Source organism: Ammodytes marinus (genome assembly GCF_949987685.1).
Source record: "Ammodytes marinus genome assembly, chromosome: 2".
NCBI lineage: Eukaryota > Metazoa > Chordata > Actinopteri > Uranoscopiformes > Ammodytidae > Ammodytes > Ammodytes marinus.
Window position 1 is genome coordinate 25,658,038 of NC_137231.1, and position 22,494 is coordinate 25,680,531.

Below are 22,494 nucleotides of genomic sequence, written 5' to 3' on the forward strand. Positions count from 1 at the left end.
ACAGAAGCAAGCAAAGCCGGCATTTTGGAGTGATGTTGTTCCGTCAATATGCCGCAATCTCTGTATAAAAGGGGCTTCTTATCTGAGAATTTTGGTTCCACCCGCCATGTCTTTGAGAGACGCAGAAAAGGTGAGTGGATGGTTTCTGTATGTGCAGTTCCCACCGTGAAGCGTGTTTGAGGTGGTGTGATGGCATGGGGTTGCTTTGCTGTTGACAATGTTGCCGATTTATTCAAAATTCAAGGCACACTTAATCAGCATGGCTACCACAGAATTCTGCAGCGAAAGGCATCCCATCTGTTAGTTTAGCTTAATGGGACATCATCATTTGTTTTTACAACAGGACAATGACCCCAAACACACCTCCAGGCTATGTAAGGGCTATTTGACCAAGAAAAAGTAATAAAGCACTTCATCAGATGACCTGGCCTCCACAATCACCTGACCTAAACCCAATTTAGATGGTTTGGGATGAGGTGGACCGCTGAGTGAAGGCAAAGCAGCCAAGCTCAGCATCTCTGGGAACTCATTCAAGACTGTTGGAAAACCGTTTCAGGTGGCTACCTCATGAAGCTGATTGAGGGAATACCATGTGTGCAAAGCTGTCATCAAAGCAAAAGGTGGCTACTTTGAAGAACCTAAATAAATAAAAAAATCTGGTTTATTAAACACTTTTTTTGATTACTAAATAATTCCATATGTGTTCCTTCATAGTCTGGATGTCTTCAATATGAATGTAGAGAAAAAAGGAAAAAAAGAAAAACCATTGAATGACTGGCTGAAATTATTAGATTTATCCATTGGTTGATCAACAGAAAAACGGCAACAATTTGGATATTCGATTATTTATTTAAGTTATTAATCAAGCCCAACCACATCCCTTTTTAGTTTAATATCAAGGTAATATTGAAATGTTTGGGTTTTGTAGAAGCAACTATAAGGGTTCATCTTTGGATGTAGGAACCTGTGATAGTGTTTTTCTGAAATATTAATATCTACCAATGAAGCTGAAATAAGAAAAATAAATCTTGAGAAAAGAATAAAATAATTGGTCAAAATTGTTGCTCATTACATTTCTCTATTAACTAAACCGATGAATAACTTCAGCTCTACACCGGATGTAAAATTCAGTCCGACTTACCGACCATGGCGCTAACCTCCCCCGCCATTAGAACGGGCACCGTCTCATTGTACAGATTGACGTCTATGATGCCCTTCCGAATGGTCTCCCCCACCTTGGCCCCCAGCAGCATGGAGCCCAGAGTCTCAAAGATGGATGCCAGGATGCAGGCCTGCTTCAGCGTGACCACACCGGACCCCACAGCCGTGCCGAAAGAATTGGCCACATCGTTGGCGCCCACTGAGAAGGCCAGTATGAAGGCAATGATGAAGCCAACAATGACCATCCATAGATACGGTTCCAGATCCATCTTGATAGGATTTTGCGTCAGAAAAAAATCCAATCGGGGGAAAAAAAAAAATCAAACAAAAGCTTGAATATCAAAAAAGAAGTGCTCTGTGCGTTTTTGTAGTGGAGGACGTGGTAAGCCCACTCGTTTTCTTCGTCCCCTGGGTATTAAGAGTTCAAGGGGAGAAGCACAGTCGCTAACTAAGTGTTTTGAGCTCAGTCCAAAGATTGGAGACTAGTGGTCGTAGGTGCAGGGAACATTCCATAGCTTAATGTGAGGCAGTGTGTCTGCGCGTTCCTTCACCTGCAAGAGAAACGAGAGACAAAAGACACAAGCAGATTAGCGTAAAAAGCTATGATAACCCGTTTTAAAAGCAGCTGCCATTTGACAACACCTACAATACATGTGACTTGCCCAGAGAGATAGGTAGCGTATGAGAACAGAGGAATAAAACTGAATGATTGGGGTTGGACCATGACGGCACACAACAGGCCTGGATGAATCAGGGGCACGCTCCAGTGGCGGAAAGCTGAGGATGCTTCAGACAGCCACAGTAAAAAAATAATAATAATCTGCACTAGAAAAAAATCCAATATGGTCATTCAAAGGGGGCCTGCTGTCAGCGCTGATACTATAAAAAGACCACAGTATCCAGCCTGAGATGTGAGAAATGCTCCCAACGTTTAAGTAGACTATCAGGGTTCGACATAACGTATAGCCCGATGGCCCGGGGCCAGTAAAATCATATGCAGGGCAAGTTGATTGGCCAGTCACTGGCCCGCCCGGGCCAGTGACTGGCCAATCACAGTTCAGTATCTTTTTGTAGACTACATCATGGTTCATTGAAATTCGCGTTGAGAGTCGGAATGAAAGCAGTGTTTATTTAAGACTCAATATAATAAACCTAATATGAAATATATTTTTTAATGAAAGGCCAGTGGACAACCGATGCGTGGGCGTTTTGACAGGCGGAGCAACAAGCGGGTGCACTCTCGCTCCGTTGGCAGAGCTGCCTACCGTCCGCCTGCGAGTCGACAAATCAATCGACTTGCTTTGCCCCCTTTCTTTCTTCCCACAGCAGAGGTTGAGGTGCAGAAAATGATAACTGCGCTTTTCCTTTATCTGCCGCCGTAATGTTGCAGTATTTGCATCCAAGCCCCAATTGTAATACAAATGAGAGGCTTTATTTAAACGCTGTGAATGCGTCTCCGGTGATTGTGTCGGTTGTAGACGGAAACTAACGGAGGGACTCCGCTCACTGTACAGTTCCTATAGTCGCGCAGTTTGGCACTGTGTTTTCAGGCTCGAGACATTCAATCAGATCGCGGAAGTCTTTCCCATTGAAATCGCTAACGGGGAGAATATCCCCGGTTATTATTTTAGCCACAAACCACAGTTCATCTGCGCAGCGGCTTACTCGCTGGCGAGATCTCACGGTGAAACGCTGCTGTGATCGGACGAAGGCATTGTGTGTTTCTAAGGTGATTTAACGTCATAGTCTTAGACGAGCGTTTAACTTATGCTGCATATTTTGCACTGCATTGTTTTTTATCAATAGTTTGAAAAAATGGTCCCACACCGGACTCTTATGTGAAGCTGACACTTCATGGAGAAGTGACACTCCTGCAGCGCGCTCACGACCAGACGTGAACTCGTACACGGTGAAATCTCCCATTAAAAAAAACGGCATAACCCACTGATTTTCGGATTTCTATTCTATTTTTAAAGTCAACTTGAGCGCAAGTGGAAAACCGGTCATTCGGTCGACACATTCACATCCCTAATGCATATAGAGAAAGTAATAAAAACAGCCTATCACACCACAAAGAATGATCAGACCTTCATCTCTTATTTTTTTTATGTTTGAACATGACTTCTGCAGGTGAACTATTCATTAAACTGCCAAAATTCAAGAATAAAAACAATCATCAAACTACTGGACTTTAAAATACTGGCCCACTCTTTCAACATACTTTCAGTTGTAGGCTTCAAATTCAATATGTTTGCCTGGTTTTATATTTTGTGTATGAGCAATATCAACATTTCATATAATTAACTAAAAGAAAAATAACAATCTAAAGGGAATATCTATACTGTTACAGTATAGATATTCCCTTTAGATATGGTTATTTTTCTAATACAGATATTAAAATTATTGACACTAAATTATGAAGAAAAAAAAGTGTGTGCAGGGCCAGTGAAAATATACAAGGGGCCAGTAAAACTCGGATCCACTGGCCCGGCGGGCCAGTAGGAAAAAAAAGTTATGTTGAACCCTGGACTATTGACACCTTAAACCCGCACAACAGAGCAGAAGAGCACTCTGCCAAACCTGCTTTGTTTTATAGGTTTTCCCTTTGTCACACACACACACTGGGATAGCTTTTACAGGAATAGAATGACTAACTTGAACCACTATCAGTTGTATATCTGTCAGTGATGCCAAAACTGATAGCAGGCCAAGGATATCAAATCTTTTAGATAACAATATTGTAGCCCTTCGTGAATGATCTGGATGCAGTTTGATCAAGCTGATATTACAGAAGCAGAAGTGTCTGACAAACTGGATGTTTGTGAGGCAAATCACATTACCCGTCTAATCTTTGCTCTTTCTGCCTCAGCATGACTGCTACAGTGCTCGCTGGGTGACACCAGTTTTGTAACAAGCTTTGGAGAACAAGTTCAAACTAAATCCAAGGCTTTGCTGCAGTACAATGTAAAAAAAAAACTCAGTGCATGGACTTTAAGACTGCAATGCAGTAAGATATTTTACTGCTGCTTAAGTTAAACACAGTTCACAGACTAACACATTTGTGGGGCAGGTAAGTAAACTGATCATTTAGTAAAGAACATCTGTTTAATTATGCACCATTCATTTGTATAAAAACAAAAAAAGAAGGAAATACAGCTATGACTTTTAGCATTTTACTTCAGTGACGATGACGATGGATGTAACACTTGAAAATCTGACACATTGGCATCCTTAATTTTACAAACCTATTATTTTAACTTTTCTCAAACAGCTAACACAGAAAACAACTCCCTTTGTGGCTTAATCAGGTCTCACACACAACCCTTAACTGCTGTGACATTAGCTAAGTCGGCTAAATCCAGTCTAAGAATAAGCATGATTGTCAGAAAAGTATTGCTATGTTACTCAATGAATAATCTTTCAGATCTTTTTTGAAGCAAAAACACTCAAATAAAATGTACAATGTAAAAATGTCCTGCTTTACTTATTGTTTGGCTATCTTTCTGCAACTAAAATAAACTCCAGTTGTTAGGTGATCCAGTGACTGTTCTAATAGGAGCACTACACTTGTTGAGATTATCTGTTACAAAGTTGACCACATCAGACTAGAACAAATGGGTAAACAGTTTTTTATGCCACTATAAATCCGCACAAACATTATTTACTTTGCAACAACACAAGCATGCTTCAAGGCAGCTGATGTTGAGGCCATCAAGACAGAGTCCTCTGGTGGTCTTTGAGAAACACAAATTACTTGGTCTGGGTTCTTTCTCTTTTTTATTTTGTCGACACAACATAATCAAAATCATTTTAATAGGGGTTAATGCAGCACATTTCCTTCTATGGTTAAGCCAATGGTTAATGGGGAAAATTAAATGTAAACATCACAAAGGCCGTTGCGAGCACATTCTCTCAGCATGAACTGAACTGTGCTCCTCATCGTGTGGGGGCAGGAGGCTCCTTTCTAAATAGCCTGTGGAAAGTTATGGCTCCCTCCTCCCGACCAATAGTTCCATCTGGAACAGCTGAGGTCACGTACTGCTATCCTTTACCCCCTTGTTGAACCACAACCACATATATAAAAAGATAATAATTTGTCTCTGGATCAAAAGAATTTTGTCATTTTGAATACGATTATGTTGTTAATTGTTACAAATCGAAGTTTAGTTTTTCTCACAGTAGAAAAAAAATGTATGGAGGGAAAAAGGAGGTTGCCAAATTTCAAAAGAGTACAAATGTATGATACTTTACTTATTCCTGGAGCCACATCCTCTTTTCATCTGCTTCCCTCAAGAGAGAGATCAGAGCACATGATCATAGCGAACGATCAGTGCCCCTAGATTTATGAAATTAATTCTTTAAATAGTCTCTTGGATTCACAACTTGAGTTTATCGACATTCACTCCATGTACATCAAGACAATTGCTACTAAATCAATAATTCATGACAAAACAATCTAGGTAGGATGATATATCTACAAAGCTATAATATTCAACTGATTCCTTATGCGCTTTGTGTCAAGTATAACTAGGCCTTTACAATAACATTGGAGATCTGCGCACCAATATGTAGGCATTTTTCCAGTTGTTATGCCGTTTAGTATATTTTACAATTCACTAATTCACATTGACAGACTTAAGTACTCCTGAGTCGTCCTGACACAAGACACTGTAGCCCCTTTTACACTGTAGCCCCTTTTACACAGCCAGTGAAAGCCGGGAATATGCCGGAATTTTCGGCCCTCCGCCCTGCTGTATAAATGCGACCGTTGCGGAACGAGGGAAGAAAGGTGCGAGAGATTGTTCCGGGAATTTTACTACCTCGGGGGGTAGTAAGATTCCCGACACAATCAGTTCCGCCTCTGTTTAAATGCGGCCAGCTTGTTGTTGCGGAACAGGGGGGCGTTTGACGTTCCATAGCCTACGTTCTAAACATGCGACCATGTTAGCAGTTGAAGGACGTGTGTTTAAGCTTAACCACGGCGGCCTGATGTCCTGTAAAAATCACCAAATAAAAAGGAACGGCGTATAACACACACACACACTGGGAAAGCTAGGCTAGGCTAAGCTAGGCTGCGACCGGATCGTCACCGCTATTATATATTATTATCCTAAGTTTGAGCGTATATCCACACTTTATTTCTGTCTACAGTAACGGGACTTCACACACTGTGTGTATGTGTATGTCTGATTGGCAGATCTCTGCCCTCACAAAGAGACTCGCTCACAGCCAACCTGTCACACACACACACACGCACGCACGCACGCACGCACGCACGCACGCGCACACACACACACACAGCGGTGAAGCAGTGAGCAGCGGAGTGATTTTTGTCAGTTTGGTTAACAGTCCCAGAGATGTTGGACTCAGCGCGTCGCGAGATCAACCGGCACATCGTGGAGACAGTAAAATACGGCCCTCGACTGCAAGCTCCAGCACTTCTGCTCTCAATTCACCGGCCAGTGTTGTTGTTGTAAAGCAGCTGACCGGCATGGCGCTAAATGTTTACGTCACACCTGACGCTGTTTACAAGCACCTCTTTCATTCCGGAACGCTGTGTAAAGGGGGCTACTGATGCGCCAGCAGGCCGGCGTTGCTTGGTTCTGTGGTGCGGCGGCTGGGACGTTATCTTGCTGGTAGCTTCTTCTCCAGGTAAAACTCCGATACCCACCCCCACCCGTCGCACACCTCGCGCCTCCCCCACCCCTCGCACATCTTGCATCATCTATTTATTTTTGGTGTTTTTAAATTATTATCACTCACTCATCGCCAACCGCTTATCCGGGATTGGGTCGCGGTTGCATATATCCAGCAGGGGACCCCAAACTTCCCTTTCCTGGGTGACATTAACCAGCTCTGACAGGCAGGGGTGGAAATATAATCTTTCCACCTAGTCTTGGGTCTTCTCTGAGGTCTCCTCCTAGCTGTATGTGCCTGAAACACTTCCCTAGGGAGCCTCTTTACCAGATGCCCGAACTACCTCTACTGGCTCCTTTCTACGCGAAGGAGTAGCGGCTCTGCCCCAAGTTCCCTCAGGAATGACTGAACTTCTCACTCTTTCTCTAAAGGGAGACGCCAGCTTGTACAAGCAAACTTGGTTGTTTTCGGCCATTACCATAGGTGAGGGTAGGAACAAAGATTGCCTGGTATTTGTTTCACAACGGTGAGGTAAATTGAGTGTAATACCACCCCCGCTGCACCGATTCTTCGGCCAATCTCGCACTCCATTGTCCCCTCACTCGCAAACAAGACTCAAAAAGTAATACTTCATTTGGGGTAAGGACTCGTTCCCGGTCATACTCATACAGATCCACAAAACACATGTTGACAGGATGGGTTTTTAAATTATCTCAAATCAAACTTTCAATATTAAAAATTCTGTACCCGTTACTTTTAAAACACTACTTTCGCCCTCCACAAAGAAATGCCAATGCATATCTCCTGCAACAATTGGTAATTGATTTTTGACAGATTTCTCCCAAAGGGCTGGCCAGAACCTCACATGCCAGTGACGTGTGATGTTAGTGTGTGAGGCAAATTGTATAAGTGTTGTTTGATTACCATTCACCATCTAATACTCATATTTGAAATGAGCTGCAGTATCACCTAAAAAGCTACCCCAGATAAAAACCCTTGAAAGAGACACTGTAAAGGCCAGGACACACCGGCCCGATAATCGCCGTCGTAGAGTCGGGAGGGGGCGGGGACACGAATCTGTTTGGTGTGTGCCGTGAAATCGGTCGTCGTAGATGTCGTCGGGCTTCTTTTGAGCCGGCGGCGGGCAGTCTTTCAGTTGGAGCAATTGGATTTGTGGAGGGCTAGCGAATCAGTGAAGCCCGGAAGTGAGGCGGGTAGCACAAACAGCTAACAACAGTTAGCCATCGTTTTAATGTGTTTGTTTGTTTCGTTCAGCGAGTACTCACATGCATCAACCCTTGTTGACTGCTCGACACTATGCTCGACACTCTCTGCTAAAAATGGTGCTCTTTATGGTCCATAAATAAAAATGTTTATGGTCTAGAGAGCCGTCCCATCATTTCCGGCTTCCGTATTTTTTCGGGCCACAATACAGATTAGCGCCGCCTGCTGTTATGGAGACATTACGTCCCGCGCAAGCGCAGAGCGTACGGAAAGTCAGCAGTCGGTTTGGTGTGTTCTTTGCACTTTTTCGGCCGCGACGGGAAGACTGGAGCTCCCTGAATCGGCAGTCTCCATTTTCGGGTAGTCGGACTGGTGTGTCCTGGCCTTAAGGCAACATGCTCTTGAGGATTATTTCTGGCAAACACGTTTTCTTCCTGTGGGTGTCAGGTGGCAAACATAATGAGGACACTGACACACACAAAAAACCGAACATGGGGAAATGAGACCAAATTAGGTCTTTGTGTTGTCTGCTGAAAAGGTTAATAATTTTCAAGTAATTCATTCCAACCATTCAGCTACATTACAAACTAGGCAAAGCATTTTACTCGCTATAGCATTGACCTCTGGCAGAAAATATTGGGTATGACAGTAAAGAGAGTGCTGTGTGCAAACTACTCACTGTGAACACTTCTCAAACCGTTTGTTGTAGTTGCTGTTAAATGCTCATTAATCTGCCCAAGATGCCACTGCACCACAGCTGGTGCAAAACACTATCACGAGCTCCAGTCTGCATTGACACACGGCTGCACTATCCACCAACTGATTCAAAGCCCCCCACCCCCTCTTGTCAACTTACCCTTCCTGTCTAGGCACAATGTTGAAAGGACCAGAACTAGCACATACATGCAGCGTCACATGGTGACTCACAGCAGCATCCTACCACTGCCAGCTAATTGTTACACCTGAAGCATACACAACTGCAGTGCGTGCGTCCAAGGACAAAGGCTGCTCACGTCTACAAGATGGCTTTGAAAGTTAAAAAACAGATGGATATGGCTAAGGAAAAGTAGGCATGTGAACCGAAAGCCTGGAAATCAACCTCACTCACCTTCATGTCTCCTCACATCAGCGGATGGTGAGAAAGTGATGGAGATGAATGAATGTCAAAGACAAAAAGACTAGTATTGGGGAGAAACACAGACAGAGAAATGGTTGCTCTAAAAAGCAAAAAAAAAAAAAATTCAACACGTGCATCAACACGGGAATGAGCATGTGATTGATGGGAAATTAAATTATGAGGCGAGTGGAAGAGAACAGCTGATGATAGGAAAGGAAGAGTGAAAGGAAGGAGAGGCAGAGGCTTAGGGAGAAATCAGCAGGTTGTGGTGGTGTTGCAGGAGAGGAGAGGAGAGAGTGAGGTAACGAAAGAAAGAGAGGAGAGAGTGAGGTAACGAAAGAGAGAGAGAGAGAGAGAGAGAGAGAGAGATAGAGAGAGAGAGAGAGATGCAACCAGCTGAGTCTAGACTGAGGAAAGTATCTGCATTCACAGCAAACACTGGCCAATGACAGACCTCGGAGAGGCCGGTTTGCAGCGCTCATTGGCTAACTGCATGCAGAGAGGAAGGACAGATGGAGAGGAGGCAGCCAATGACTGCGCACGAGGATAACCGACCAGTGGGAGATGAGAAACCTGTGTGTGGATGTGTTTGACAGCCGGAGAAAAGCATGCCGATGGATCTAGGGCATTCAGAGGGCCAGCATTCCCTTGGTCACTATGCAATACAAGTTGTAGATGGATCAATGTAATATTCACATTTTGGGCTCATAATTACTTGCACATACGTCCATTAGGAAATCAACTAAGTGAGAATCTGGTGGAATGAACTCTGGGTTAAACAATTGCCTTATGATTCCTGTGAGTGCAAGTATTCGATATGATGAAATGAGGTGTTTTTTTTCATGGTACCACCGAGGCCCATCACACAGGAACACACACTATCTCAACACTGTGCTTTGGCTCAGATCCTCCTAGCGCTTTATTCTCCGCCACAATTGACCCTTTCAAAAAGACATGCTGAAGAGTATGTCTTTATGCAACTTGGTTTAGCCGGCAGAGACGAGCTATCGTTCTGACAAAACAAGAAAAAGTCGGGGCGCCCTTAGCTCAGTTGGTAGGGCGTCCCCCCCGGGCCGGGCCCAGCAGCAGACCCAGGTTCGATTCCCGCCCGCGGTCGTCCTCTGCACATCACTCCCCTCTCGCCCCATTTCACCTCTGTCTCTATCAATAAAGCAGGAAAAATGCCAAAAAAAATATCTTAAAAAACAAACAAGAAAAAAATAAGCAAAAGTCCATGTCTTCTTTGGCTCTTTCTCAACACCCACTGACAAATGCTACAAGAAGCATGACAAGAGAATACCTACACACACTTCCTTATGATATAATAAAAAGGTATTTTTATTTTATTCTTTGATTGCAGCACAGTACTCTGGCATTTTTTAAATGTTTATGGCATCTTTATAAATGTTTACAAAAGTTCACTGGCCAACTATTCTGTCTTTCAGTTTCTTACCCAAAAGCCATACAATCTTTTAAATCATATGTAACATTAATAAAACACTCATTACTTACATACACCTTTGAAGTTAAGGAAATGTCTGGTGCCAGTGGGCAGTTAAGGTCCTGTTCCCTTCGTTCTCAACATACTGTGCGAGCACAAGAATAGGGGCGATAAATTCATTTGTCAAGCACTGTTCAGAGGGATGATCTTGTTTGTTTGAGTTCCTGTGGTTTCTCATCTATCATCTATTCTTCACTCTCTCCCTTTCTGTCCCCCAACTGGCCCTGCCTGTTAAAAGGCCTATCTGCGTCAGCTGCACCTGCTGCCTCTGACTCTGTACTTCACAGCATGGAGGCGCTGTCTCCTAGAACCAAAACACACACCAAGTATCTGTGCAGTGTTGAGATCAGTCAGCGTCCATCGGCAAGAGGGGAGTCTCTTAAGAATGACAACAACAGCATGCATGATTGCAAAGAGCCTGTAGCTCTAGACACCGTGTTCAAAACCGCCTCACACATTTCCATAAACCCTCTCACCCACTCTGATCTCTCCAGTGCTGTGGGCCCATGCATTGCAGCACTATGTCAGGCTGTCAAGAAGTAACTATTTAAAATGACTCCTGATGGCCAAAACAAACACACAGGCAAGCTGTCAAAAATCAATGTTGGCCTGCCGCTAAATCAATAGTTTCTCAGTTTTTGGCTGATTAACCCTTTTAGAGATCAGTGATCCTCATCTTTCTGTCTCTTTCATATTAGTCACACAGCAGCAGTGAAACAACAGGGCAATTTCACTCGTATAAGGTTACTTTGCCTCTTAAATTCATGCTTTAAGAATATAGATTTTCCCTTCCTAGTTAGTTATAGGCTTGAAAAAAGAGCTGACAGCCTGTGGTGCCTATAATTTAGTTAAAATGTAATTTGGGGTGACAAATGTGTATTGATGTATTAAAGCTCCCATATTATACACTTTTCGGTACTATTATACACCATATTATATGGTCTTAGTGGTCCCTAATACGTTTTTCTTTAATTGTTTGCTGAAAAAAACTTTCAGATAATTTATTGTACTATGCTGATGTTCAGCTAATCTCACAATGGCCTATTTTTAAAAAAGAGCTGCAGCTCCCCTCGTAAATATACAATCTTTGAGCTGCCCCCGCCCCCTGTCCGGAAGCGAAGCCAGATACGCCTCGCCCTCTGTCTGTCGGGGCCGTGGACCAATAAGAAATAGGAGTGTGGGCTGCACAGTGGAAGCTTCTGGCTTTCCAGTTTGTGAGGTCAGACAAGGGGAAAATTCTGACTGGAGTATATTGGGGGGGAGGGGTGGGGGTTTCAGAAAGGGGGAGAGTGAGAACATGAGAGATTGTTATTTTTTAAAATATTTTGGCAGTCTCTAGGCACACCGTGGACCCATGGATATGTTAGAACACATTTAAAAAGTGCATTTAGCATAATATGTGACCTTTAATGATTGAACATGGGATTAAAATATGTATAAGTATATGTTGAAAACTGATCAAGAATCAAAGAACATCTGAAGAGCTGGACTAAAATATATTTTTTCAATCAACCCACAACAACTCGACCAGTGACGCTTCAGCACAAATTTTTAATGCCTTTTGCTAATATCGTCCACTGCAGCCTTGATCTGTTAGCCTCCGACAGAGGTGAGGTGCTGGCTGTAGAGTTTGGTTAAAACTCCCTCACTAAAACTGCCACACACTTTTTCACGTGTGCAGTCATACTACCAAGACCTGCAAAAAAGACCGACATGTCAAATCTGTGCACGGCCTTTAAATTAAATTCCTAGAATACAAATGCACCCACTGAATACACATGTTACTTTATCACCGTCTCTAATGGGACCTTTGACACACTCACTACCACTGGATCTTCTTCAATATCTCCTCTGTGCATTAATATTTAATCTAGTTTATAGAGATGACTAAATCAGAGAAATGTCTCACACTCAATAGACTTAACAAGTATCCGAGCCTTTAGCAACACTAAAACAGGCCCTGTTACAACAGCAAACAATCGAGCCCTCCCTCTGGCTTTGAGTGTAGAGTAAGCCTTATGTTTAAATACTCTTTTAAGGTCAGCTCTCTCTGGTTTCAGCTGAGACTGTGCGCTGGTTTGACTCCCTTACCCTGAAATGGCAAAGTGGGTGAAGGAACTCTCGCACAACTGTTTTAAGTTACTGAGACGGACACACTTGGCTATCAAACTTTGCGATTGTGGTGGTCCATAAAAAAAGGACACCAATTTATAGCGATGAGAGGAAAAAGATAAAAACATGAAACATACAGACATTATTGTAGGTATACTTAAACTGAAAAATAAATATAATTTAAAATATATATTTTTTTTTCAAATAAGTTCATAAATCTGTGACTTAAAATTATTCTCAAGAACTGCCAGCTGGGCACACACCCAAAAAAAAAAAAAACCTACGGTCAAAATAGCAGCGAGACAAGGGACCCCATTCCCAAAATGAAGATTTTACCCTGGCAGAAATGATTAGTCATGTCTGGTAATAAACAATACTCACAGAGGGGATCCTACATTACCAATCAAAATGTCCCTCAAAGATTAATATAGAACCGACTACTTTATTACCAACAGTAAGGGACCTGGCTTAGTAAGCCATCCTTAACATCACAGGACTACCTACACATTTAGGCTTGGTACTTACCAACAACTAGAGGTTTTATGAGGTTGTTGTACAACTTTCCTCTCGTATGAGCACCTGTCTCCATGTTCCTGAGTGTAAGAGTCATCTTACCCTTGACCCTCTCTCTGTTTTCCTCCACTCTCCAACACCCCCCATCCCCTACCACACTCAGCCTTAGCCGGACAGTTCCAGTTCTCTTCCACGAATCAGCATTGGTGCCCAATGGCAAGAGCGTGCCCCTTTCACCCCCCCCTGTCCTTGCTCCTCTTCCCTCCTTTGCTTAGGTGTGAAAATGGAGAAATGTTGCTCTGGCTCTCCATGTACAAAGCACTGCCAGGAACCCTAGCCTTCCTACCTTTCTCTCAACCGCCAGACTGGTAATCTGTTGGCATGCTTTGTGGTATTAAAATGTGTTACTGGGGCAAAGTGAGGGCCGCCCGGTATTATTGAGTGCTCAAAATGAATACTAAAAGTGTTAGAGACCCGTTGAAAAGAAGGAGAGTTACCAACACTATCAATGATGCTTTTGGCTATGTCCACACTAATGGGGATAAATGCATATTCTCCTCTCCAGTTAGGCCTTTCCATCCCAACTACACTAAACAATGAGATCTTAATGAAATGTTTTCTAAAGGGATCTTAAATATTTTATATTTAATGAGGCATTGATTTACAGAAAAATAACATTCTGTCCTGCATTATTTTATAGTGTAATATAGTATCAAATTGCATATAGGTTTCTATCCACTAGGGGTGTAATGACAGCATAAGCAATATGTGTGACCGTGGGTGGCTGTGTCCCCACAAGTGAAGTAAAAAACATAGTATAAAATGTGGGAGAGAGAGAGGGGGAGACAAAGAGAGAAAGGTAGAGGGAGAACGCTCCGTCCTAAGCTGGATCGAGTGGCCCGTGCCCTCCTGCTCTAAATCCTGGCTTCCAGCACATGACCCAGCTAACAGTATTAGGGAGTGCTTTGATTAGACCTGATGCTGTGCGCACGTAGAAGGAGGGGTGGTGGTGGGGAGAACATGGGGTCCTTTGCTCTGCGACCACTTTGCAGGAATGCCAGGCTAAGCCCCCCCCCCCCCCACCCACACACACACACACACAAAAACATAATTTTAACTTCAGCGTACACTGGCCACACCAAGCGAAATAAATGGCATGAGGCTGGCCGGATTATGCCGGTAAGTCAGTGAGTCAGCGGATTACCCCGCACTGTTATTCTAGGTAAAAAACTAAGTAATTCTCAAAAATTAGCTTCTAGCATTAGCCTTGTGCGATAGGCCGCAAAATGATTTGCAAGAATGGCACTTAAAATAGGCAAAACAAAGAGGGGACTTTATTTTAATAGGGGAAGGTGCAATAAGCAAGTGCTTCAACCTAGACCTTTTCGATCAGTACTAATGAGTGAGTCTAAGAAATGTCAACGTATAAATTGAGATGACACTCGTTTAGTTTTTTTGTGTTTTTAACTTATGGTATTTATGTAATGTTGTCTATGTGATCGAAATACTCTTACCAAAAAAGATAGTGTTCAAGTAACTACTGAAACCTATTTATAATAGCATCTGTATCAAAATTCTGAATAGAAAATAAGCACTGTTCAATCAATACACATATCATATCACTCGATATTGTTGAATTAACAACAATTTCTGCTGTGCTTTTACAACATCGTGAAAAAGGGAGGTAAGTAAAACCAGTCAGTTTTCAAAATAATACTGCGAGTAAACTGTTGGTGAATTCAGCACAGCATGTGTTCACCACAGGAGATGCACTGTAAATTGTATTCTGTCTTTGTAGGAGTATGTCCTTACAATGTTTGTACAACGAATTGGGGAATATGCCAGAGAAAAGTAATTTTTTAAGCCAATAAGAATACTGCATTGTGCAACAGCCGGTCTTGATAAGAGATTTATGAACTACAACAACTCTTAAAAGATCGATGAAGATTGAAACGGAGCAGACCACAGACAGGTTCCGACAGCGAATACAATCACAATCTTGAATCTAGGACTGTCAGAGTAGATATATATTTCCTGGCAGGAGAGCTAGGTCTATGCTGCTACTAGGGCTGGCCCGAATTATCCGAATATTCGTTTGTTAAATTAGTAGGGCCCTATGATTTCCGCGATAACGAAAACGCGGACGGAATCACGGAATCGGGCAATAAAAACGGAATCTGCTTGTTAACACGGAATGTCACGGAATTCGCCATTATTTTGGTGAAATTCAATTTCCAAGGCAAAGGGAAACAACACGGTTGAAATTAAAGCAGAATTTGGGAGGAATTATGGTTTGGCGACATCTAAAGACCAAACTACTGCCGTGAAAAGTAGAGCCTGGCTGCAGTAACGGTAATGTAACACACGGCGCCAAACCCCTTTCACAAATCTGTCTATTCAATGTTTACTTATTAATTTATCCATATACGTAACTCTGGCCTGTACATAACTTAACTTATTGTTAATAATATTGTCTGTTTATACATTCGGCATATGATTAAAGCATCTAAAGGCACGTAATCATGTTAAACGTTTACTGATGCCACTCGCTCCCGCAGATACACAGCACAGGGAGGTCTTATATTCAGCCATTGCTAAAGGGAGTGTTGTATTATGGAACGGCCGCTTCGGTACGAAATTCCAGTCTCAACAATGTTTCCTACACGCAATTGTAACTCTAGCGTCTACAGCCCGTTGTTTTCATGTTGTGTAACCTGTGTTTATGTGTTACATTATTCAGCTGTTGCCGTGATGTCGGCTAACGCTGATGCTAATGATAACTAGCTCTCTGTTGCACAATAGACTGTAGGTTGGTGTTGCAGCCCGCTGTTGGGTGAAGGGCTGTCCCACAGGTAAAAGCCATGGACTTATAAAGCCTGTCCAATATTCACTCTAGTCCAGCTTCTTGAAAAGTTTATAAGGACTTTATTATTTATGTAAAAAAATATATTTAGCCTAATGCTTCACTTGAATCACAAAATTAATGGCTTTATTTTCTTGTATAGCCTAGCTACCCAACAAATCTGTTTTTTAGTTTTTTTAAGCACTAAAAACAGTGCAATATTGTGATGTATTTTAAATTTAGCCTTATATCTGATTAAATTGTTAGAATATTATTTGTTCGCAATAATTAGACACTCGTTCTGATGACGAAATGAGTGTTAATTGTAAAAAACCGGAAATCATGAGATTAAAACGGAAAAAACGGAATTTGTGAAAAAATAAAACGGAATTTGGAAAAAAATAAAACGGATTTCATAGGGCCCTAAATTAGTATTCGGAGCTCAATTCAGTATTCGGGATATTATTTTTTAAATTTTTATTGAAAAAAAAAAAAAATTTGCAAAGGTACCTCAAACTGCAGTATATTTTGTCAGCAAATAATATTTGGATATACAAGTTATAAAACAATTGTAAAATACAAATTAGACGTTCATTTAAAATATATTATAGAATTATTTGAACTTTCACCTAGTTGGCCGGTGCCCTTTCAAAGTGCAACCGGTGATATCAGCTGTAGTATGCTACGTGATGTTACCAGAGTGAGGCAAACTAAAAGCGGCACCATGTGCAGGAGGGAGAGAGAGATGGAGGAAGAATAGATTGTGTCCTAATAACTCTATAGGCTACCACAACATTAGCGCGATTTCGGAAGGAAATGTAATGCTTGACGTAATGCTAACGTTAGCTTAGCTCAGCTGTTTGTTTACATTCAGCCATGCTATTCAGCCATCATCAACCGTGACTTGCTTGCATCATGGGAATAGGCAGTCAATAATGGATATAATATGGACACAAAAGACTATCAATATTGGATCTTTGTATGGATTTATAAATCGCCGAAAAGATGCACGTTCCTGGATGAATTGATAAGCTCCTGTATGGGTTACGGTGGCGCAGAGGACAGCTGATTTGGAACGGAAAAACAGCTGTTTGCCTCCACGGGGAAAAAGTAAGGAACTCCGACTTTACTACCGTTCAAAAGTTATTAAAGCATCAACAAACTACGCAGCTTGCTGTCTCGGCTCACACACTCGGTTTCAGTGAGTACATTGGCATTATTAATGTTGGTTTGATGGTGTGTTTTTCTGGAACGAATATCTGAATATTCGCTCGGAAAAACCAACGAATACTCGAAGCCTGAAAAATGACATTCGGGCCAGCCTTAGCTGCTACTACTACTACTACTACCTCTGCTGCTGAAGCATGAACGAGTTAACCTCAAAATGACAAAGCACACACAGTGTGACCAGTGTTATCTATCACATGTTTGCCCTTCGCGTTGCACACTTTCAGCACATGGTTGCACACACAGTTTGTGTAAGTTTTCAACTTAAAACATTTTTTAATTTGTGTGGCAGGTTTGCAAATCTGGTTACACCCAGACGCACCTCATGATCATACCTATAAACCTTTATATCCAGATACTAAAGTCAGCTCAATTGTATTTATATAAAACAATATCCCACTCTCAACTGGCTCAATGCTGTAGTTGTAATGTAAAAAGTTGACCAATTACAAAAAATTAATTCTGTATAATTACTCCACTTTTGTTCATGAACTGAAATGCTTGCCTACTAACACCACCATTACAGACAATTTAATTACAATAGGACTGTTGTACTGTCTCCAGATATTCATGGTAGCAGCAATAGTTTGAGGCTGTGTGGCATGTGCTGCTTTATGTCTAAGTGCTTTGACACAGAGGGAAACTCTGTGATATGCTGGTGTTCTGGTGATGAGGGTAGATAGGGAGGAGGCTGGGTTTGCCAAGGTCACCTGTAATCCTATTGGGACAAATCATTTTCTTGAGACTTTTCCACCCATCTTGCCCCACCAGAAGGGGGCACAATGAAGTTCATATCTTGAATATCTTATATTTCCTCATGTACCACTAGAATTTAACGTGCATGGGGCAAAGTATTTCAGTTTGCCATACTGCTCCTCTTGCAAGCTGTAGGCTGCAGTTGTTTTCATTGAAAACTTGCTGAGATACACATCCGACTCCACTAAAGTAATCAACCATATTGATCCATAAAATGTAGCTCTATTATACGTAGAATAACTGAGGGCCCAACAAGCAGTTAGGAGTGTGGTGCCTTCTCAAGATCAGTGACATCTTCGTAGACATTAATATCAGCTAAAAGCATTATGTCATCTTACATTTTTTCTTACCAATATTGTGAAATTTTAATTGCATTTATTTTCTGTAAATCAACCTACAAGCCTGTATTTGTGGTCTACATAAACAGAATGGGACCACAACACTTACTTTAATACCCTTGTTTTTGCATTAATAGAATCTGATAATAACCCTGCAGTTGTTTGTATATTATTCATATGATTACAAAGTTGTAATAGTTCATATTATACACTGTGAAGTGACGAAGCTAACGCTGACAGTACAAAAAAGGTAACCAATAGTATTTTGCAAGCCACAAACAGAAGTGTTTAGGTGCAAAGATTATGTTGACAGGTCTGTTGACTACAGTTTAGAGTAGACTGAGGCCCAGTACGCCTTCTCAGCTTTAAGGGGGGCTGTGGAAGGGTCACTTAGTTTAGAGCCATAGCGAGGCAGGCAGGCATGTGTGAAACATTATGAAGATGTCATCACCTGTTCAGTAAAAGGAACCCTGGAGATTTTCAATGATATTTAATCCTTGTCTCACATCGTTTACCGGACTGAAATTACCCTGGAAAAGCATCTTTTGCCCAAGGACAAGTTCCAGTTTATTTTGTGCACACTCCTCTTTCTGTGTTTTCCCCAGGGTTTCTTGTAGTACATAGGTATTCTTGGAGCCAGTGCCTTTTTCCAGGCTCCGTTCCAAAATAGTTCTAATTTCCATGTTTGGATTACAATAGATCTGTAAGAACCAATTACAACAATTTACCATTATTAAATAGAAAGGAAATGAGACCCGTATTATATTACTAATAATATACCGTCATTCAGTATGAATACAGTGATTAATTCTTGTAACAAATTAAAAATAAATGGCCCCTAGTACTGAGCTAAGCATTATCAGCTTGTTAAGCATAAGGACATAATACAGAGCAGTCGCCAAATGTGATCACAATAGTATTTCGCCAACTACCTTAAATGTCATGTAGGTAAAATCAAAGGAAACAGGGTCTAAGGTAACGTTGCTAATCAGCACACTGAGAAAAACTTGGGATGTCAAAACCAAATAAAAAAAATTCAAGCATGCTCGCAAATACCTAACATCAAATTAGGAAAGCTGAGAGTGATTAAAAATGTCTGTTTGTTTGTTTGTTTGTTTGTTTGTTTGAGGAGCCACTAAACTGTCAATGTCATGTCACAGCCACTGTACTATCTCAGTTTATGTTATTTGAGTTGAAGAATGCAGATTAGGAGGATATGATTCAGAAAAACCCTACCGCTTCACTAACCCCCTAAACTCTTGACATCCTGTCAACTGGCATGACAGATGTGCGTCAGCTAACAGTACATACATTTATTCTGGAAGGTGTGGACTGAAAAATGTGCAAACATTACTCGACAAATGACAGATTTGTGGTTCCAATCCAGAAATCCATACCTTCATCTTAAAACAGAATATTTTAAATGGGTACATACCATTGTTGTACCCAGCTAGTCCCTATGATCCCACACAGGGCAGCCTTCAGATAGACACCACAGGACTCAATCTGACATATTGGCCCAAGCTACCAGCCTGAGGTGTCACATATCCACCACTTGCTCATGTTGCTAAAGAGCAGGAACGATTTGGCTAGAAATAGCAGTGTCACATGAGTGCGTGCATTGACCAGTCAGCCAGCTGCTCATCCTTACATGGAGTCCTTCCCCATTCGTACAATCAAATGCAAAATAGGCGGTGACATTATCAACACAACAGTGTGGACCAGCACAGACTCGTCACACCCTCCACCAAAGTCCAGAGTAAAACCAAGTTAAAATGATCACGTGAGCAAACACACCTGGTCAAACATCAGGATTTCTACTTAGACAAAGGAAAGCCATCAGCACCTATTGCTATTGAGAGGAAATAAAAAGCAAATGCCTTGTTTTTAAGGTTCCGTCTCTGCAATTAATTGTAATAATATTGACACAAGTTTGTGTTCACTGAAAATCACAAAATTGTCTCCATGAATATGCACATTTTACAGACCCACTCTTTCACAAGATCCTTTAAACATTTAGGAGAGAAAAACATAATCGAAATAACTTCAATCTTATCCTCACCAAACATTGGAGAGAAGCAATCCCTACTGCGATCTTAAGATACTAAAAAATAATGTTTTGTCAATATTGTAAAACCCACGTACAGCTGTTTTTTTTAAAGTCTTTGGAAATTGAGGCAAACTGTAGGTAACAGATATATATTTGTAACCAACAAGCAAAAAAATAATAATTTACATGACATCACAAATGCCAAGAATAACTTTTCCCATGCTTCTCTCAGTATTTCCGTGTGTGTCCTGCCAACAAAAGTTTTCCGAGACCTTTCTAACTGATCCAATGCCATGGTGGCAAAATTATGACTCATTAAAGTCAGGCCAGTAGGTGCTCCTGAACAAATGTACTTGAGTGAGAGGAACAGGAAAATAATGTCCATTCTACTCCCCATAAATAAAGCACACAATGCTGCACAGTTCAGCAGTAAGCTTGTCATTAGCATAGTTAACACCAGGCCAGCATCCAGACAAGAGACGCTCTGTGTGACAACGCTTTGATACAGACCCTGCCGCATACAGAAGGCCACCAGAAACACTACAAAACGGCTCTCATGGTCCGAGTGGAGAGGACAAACAAGGCCAAAAAACACACAATGGGTCAGCGCAAATAAAGCAACAAGCATAAGCAGTCACACGCTAAATAGGGTAATTGTTCATTGTGGCTCACATGTACATTTGGATGAGTTAGCTTTTCATGGATTATATGTTTTTCTTTAAGGAGGCCATCATTTAAAGAGATGTTTTACCAAATTGAAACAGGAGTCTTTTTTTTGCTTAAAAGCAACCGAGCGGGGACAAGTGAAAGTAAGTTCATAGCCGCCAGCGTGATTAAAAAATGCTTACTGTTAATGTTGATATTTGTCAAGAAGACAGAAGAAACCTTCAAAATGACCACAATCATTATGTGATGACATGTCCATTGAGAAATCTGAGCATCACAAGCTATTAAGACTCAATTTTGGGTCGAAGAAGAATGCAGGCCTACGTGATTGTGGTAACAGGATGCCAGTGTGTTTATCGATTGTAAGCTTGCCACGGACAGGAATTCCCTGAAACCAGCAGCAGCATAGTGTATAAATGCAGCCACAAGTATTTTCTGTGTCCTGAAAACTTCAGATCTGGTTAACTACTGAGCACTTAAAACTGAACCAGTAGTTGTAAAGTAGTGTAATTAATAGATGAAATGGGTTTGGGTATTTTCCCAAGCTTTGATGGATCCCTGACCCTGAAGCAATGTTTAAATTAAATCATCAAGAGAAACCATACTGTTCTGAAGTTTGTCCTATTTTATTTTTCAGCATCTTTCTCCATTACTGACAGCTAGCAGCTCGCTTAATGTGCACTGTTTCCTTTAAAAAGACAATAACAACAAGCCTCACATGCTGACTATTCCTGCTTTCTTCTGTCCAGTGAGTTTATTTTGACCTTTGCTAATATAAAAGTTTAAAAAAACATTATCAGCTCACATGATCAGTAGCATGCTGAACAAGCTTTTCAGTAACAACATTGATTATGCAATGCTGGTACACGCAGACATGCAGCGCGCACATACACACAAACGCATATACACACATCGGGAAGATTCCCAGTCTTTTATGCGTTATCATGTGATGTTGCCATGGCGAAGGAGGGCTCAGACATAACAGTGTGATTGTGCTCCGAGGGCGAGGTGGGCCGATCAGAGAGACAGACTGTTCTCTGACTGTGACACTGCCAGCCCTGATGCCAACTTCCGCCCACAGAGACGCCGACACACCCACTGGCATAAGGGCCAGCCTGCACGGGGCCCGACCGCCATGGAAACCAGAACACACTCCTATGCATTTTCCATACATCCCTTTTTTTCCCACTCATATGGATTCACAAGGTCATGTGGTGGTGTTTTTTTTTCATTTAAAAAAAAGTATAATAATAATAGCAGATTGTAATAAGAAAAAATAAGAACATTTTAAATAAAATGTATAAAACCAATGCCTCCCTAAAAATGCATCCATTAGTTGTGCTTGCAGGT

General features: G+C 41.6%; 1 protein-coding gene across 2 annotated transcripts in view; it reads right to left on the reverse strand.

Moving 5' to 3' along the window:
- The window catches only part of slc20a2 (solute carrier family 20 member 2), a 52,636-nt gene that overhangs the window by 21,035 nt on the left and 9,107 nt on the right, over positions 1-22,494 (reverse strand). For both annotated transcript variants that reach the window (XM_080046727.1, XM_080046728.1), the window contains exon 2: positions 1,142-1,712. In XM_080046727.1, the coding sequence (XP_079902853.1) occupies positions 1,142-1,430 (289 nt within the window). In that variant the 5' untranslated portion in view covers positions 1,431-1,712. The remainder of the gene's footprint in view (positions 1-1,141; positions 1,713-22,494) is intronic.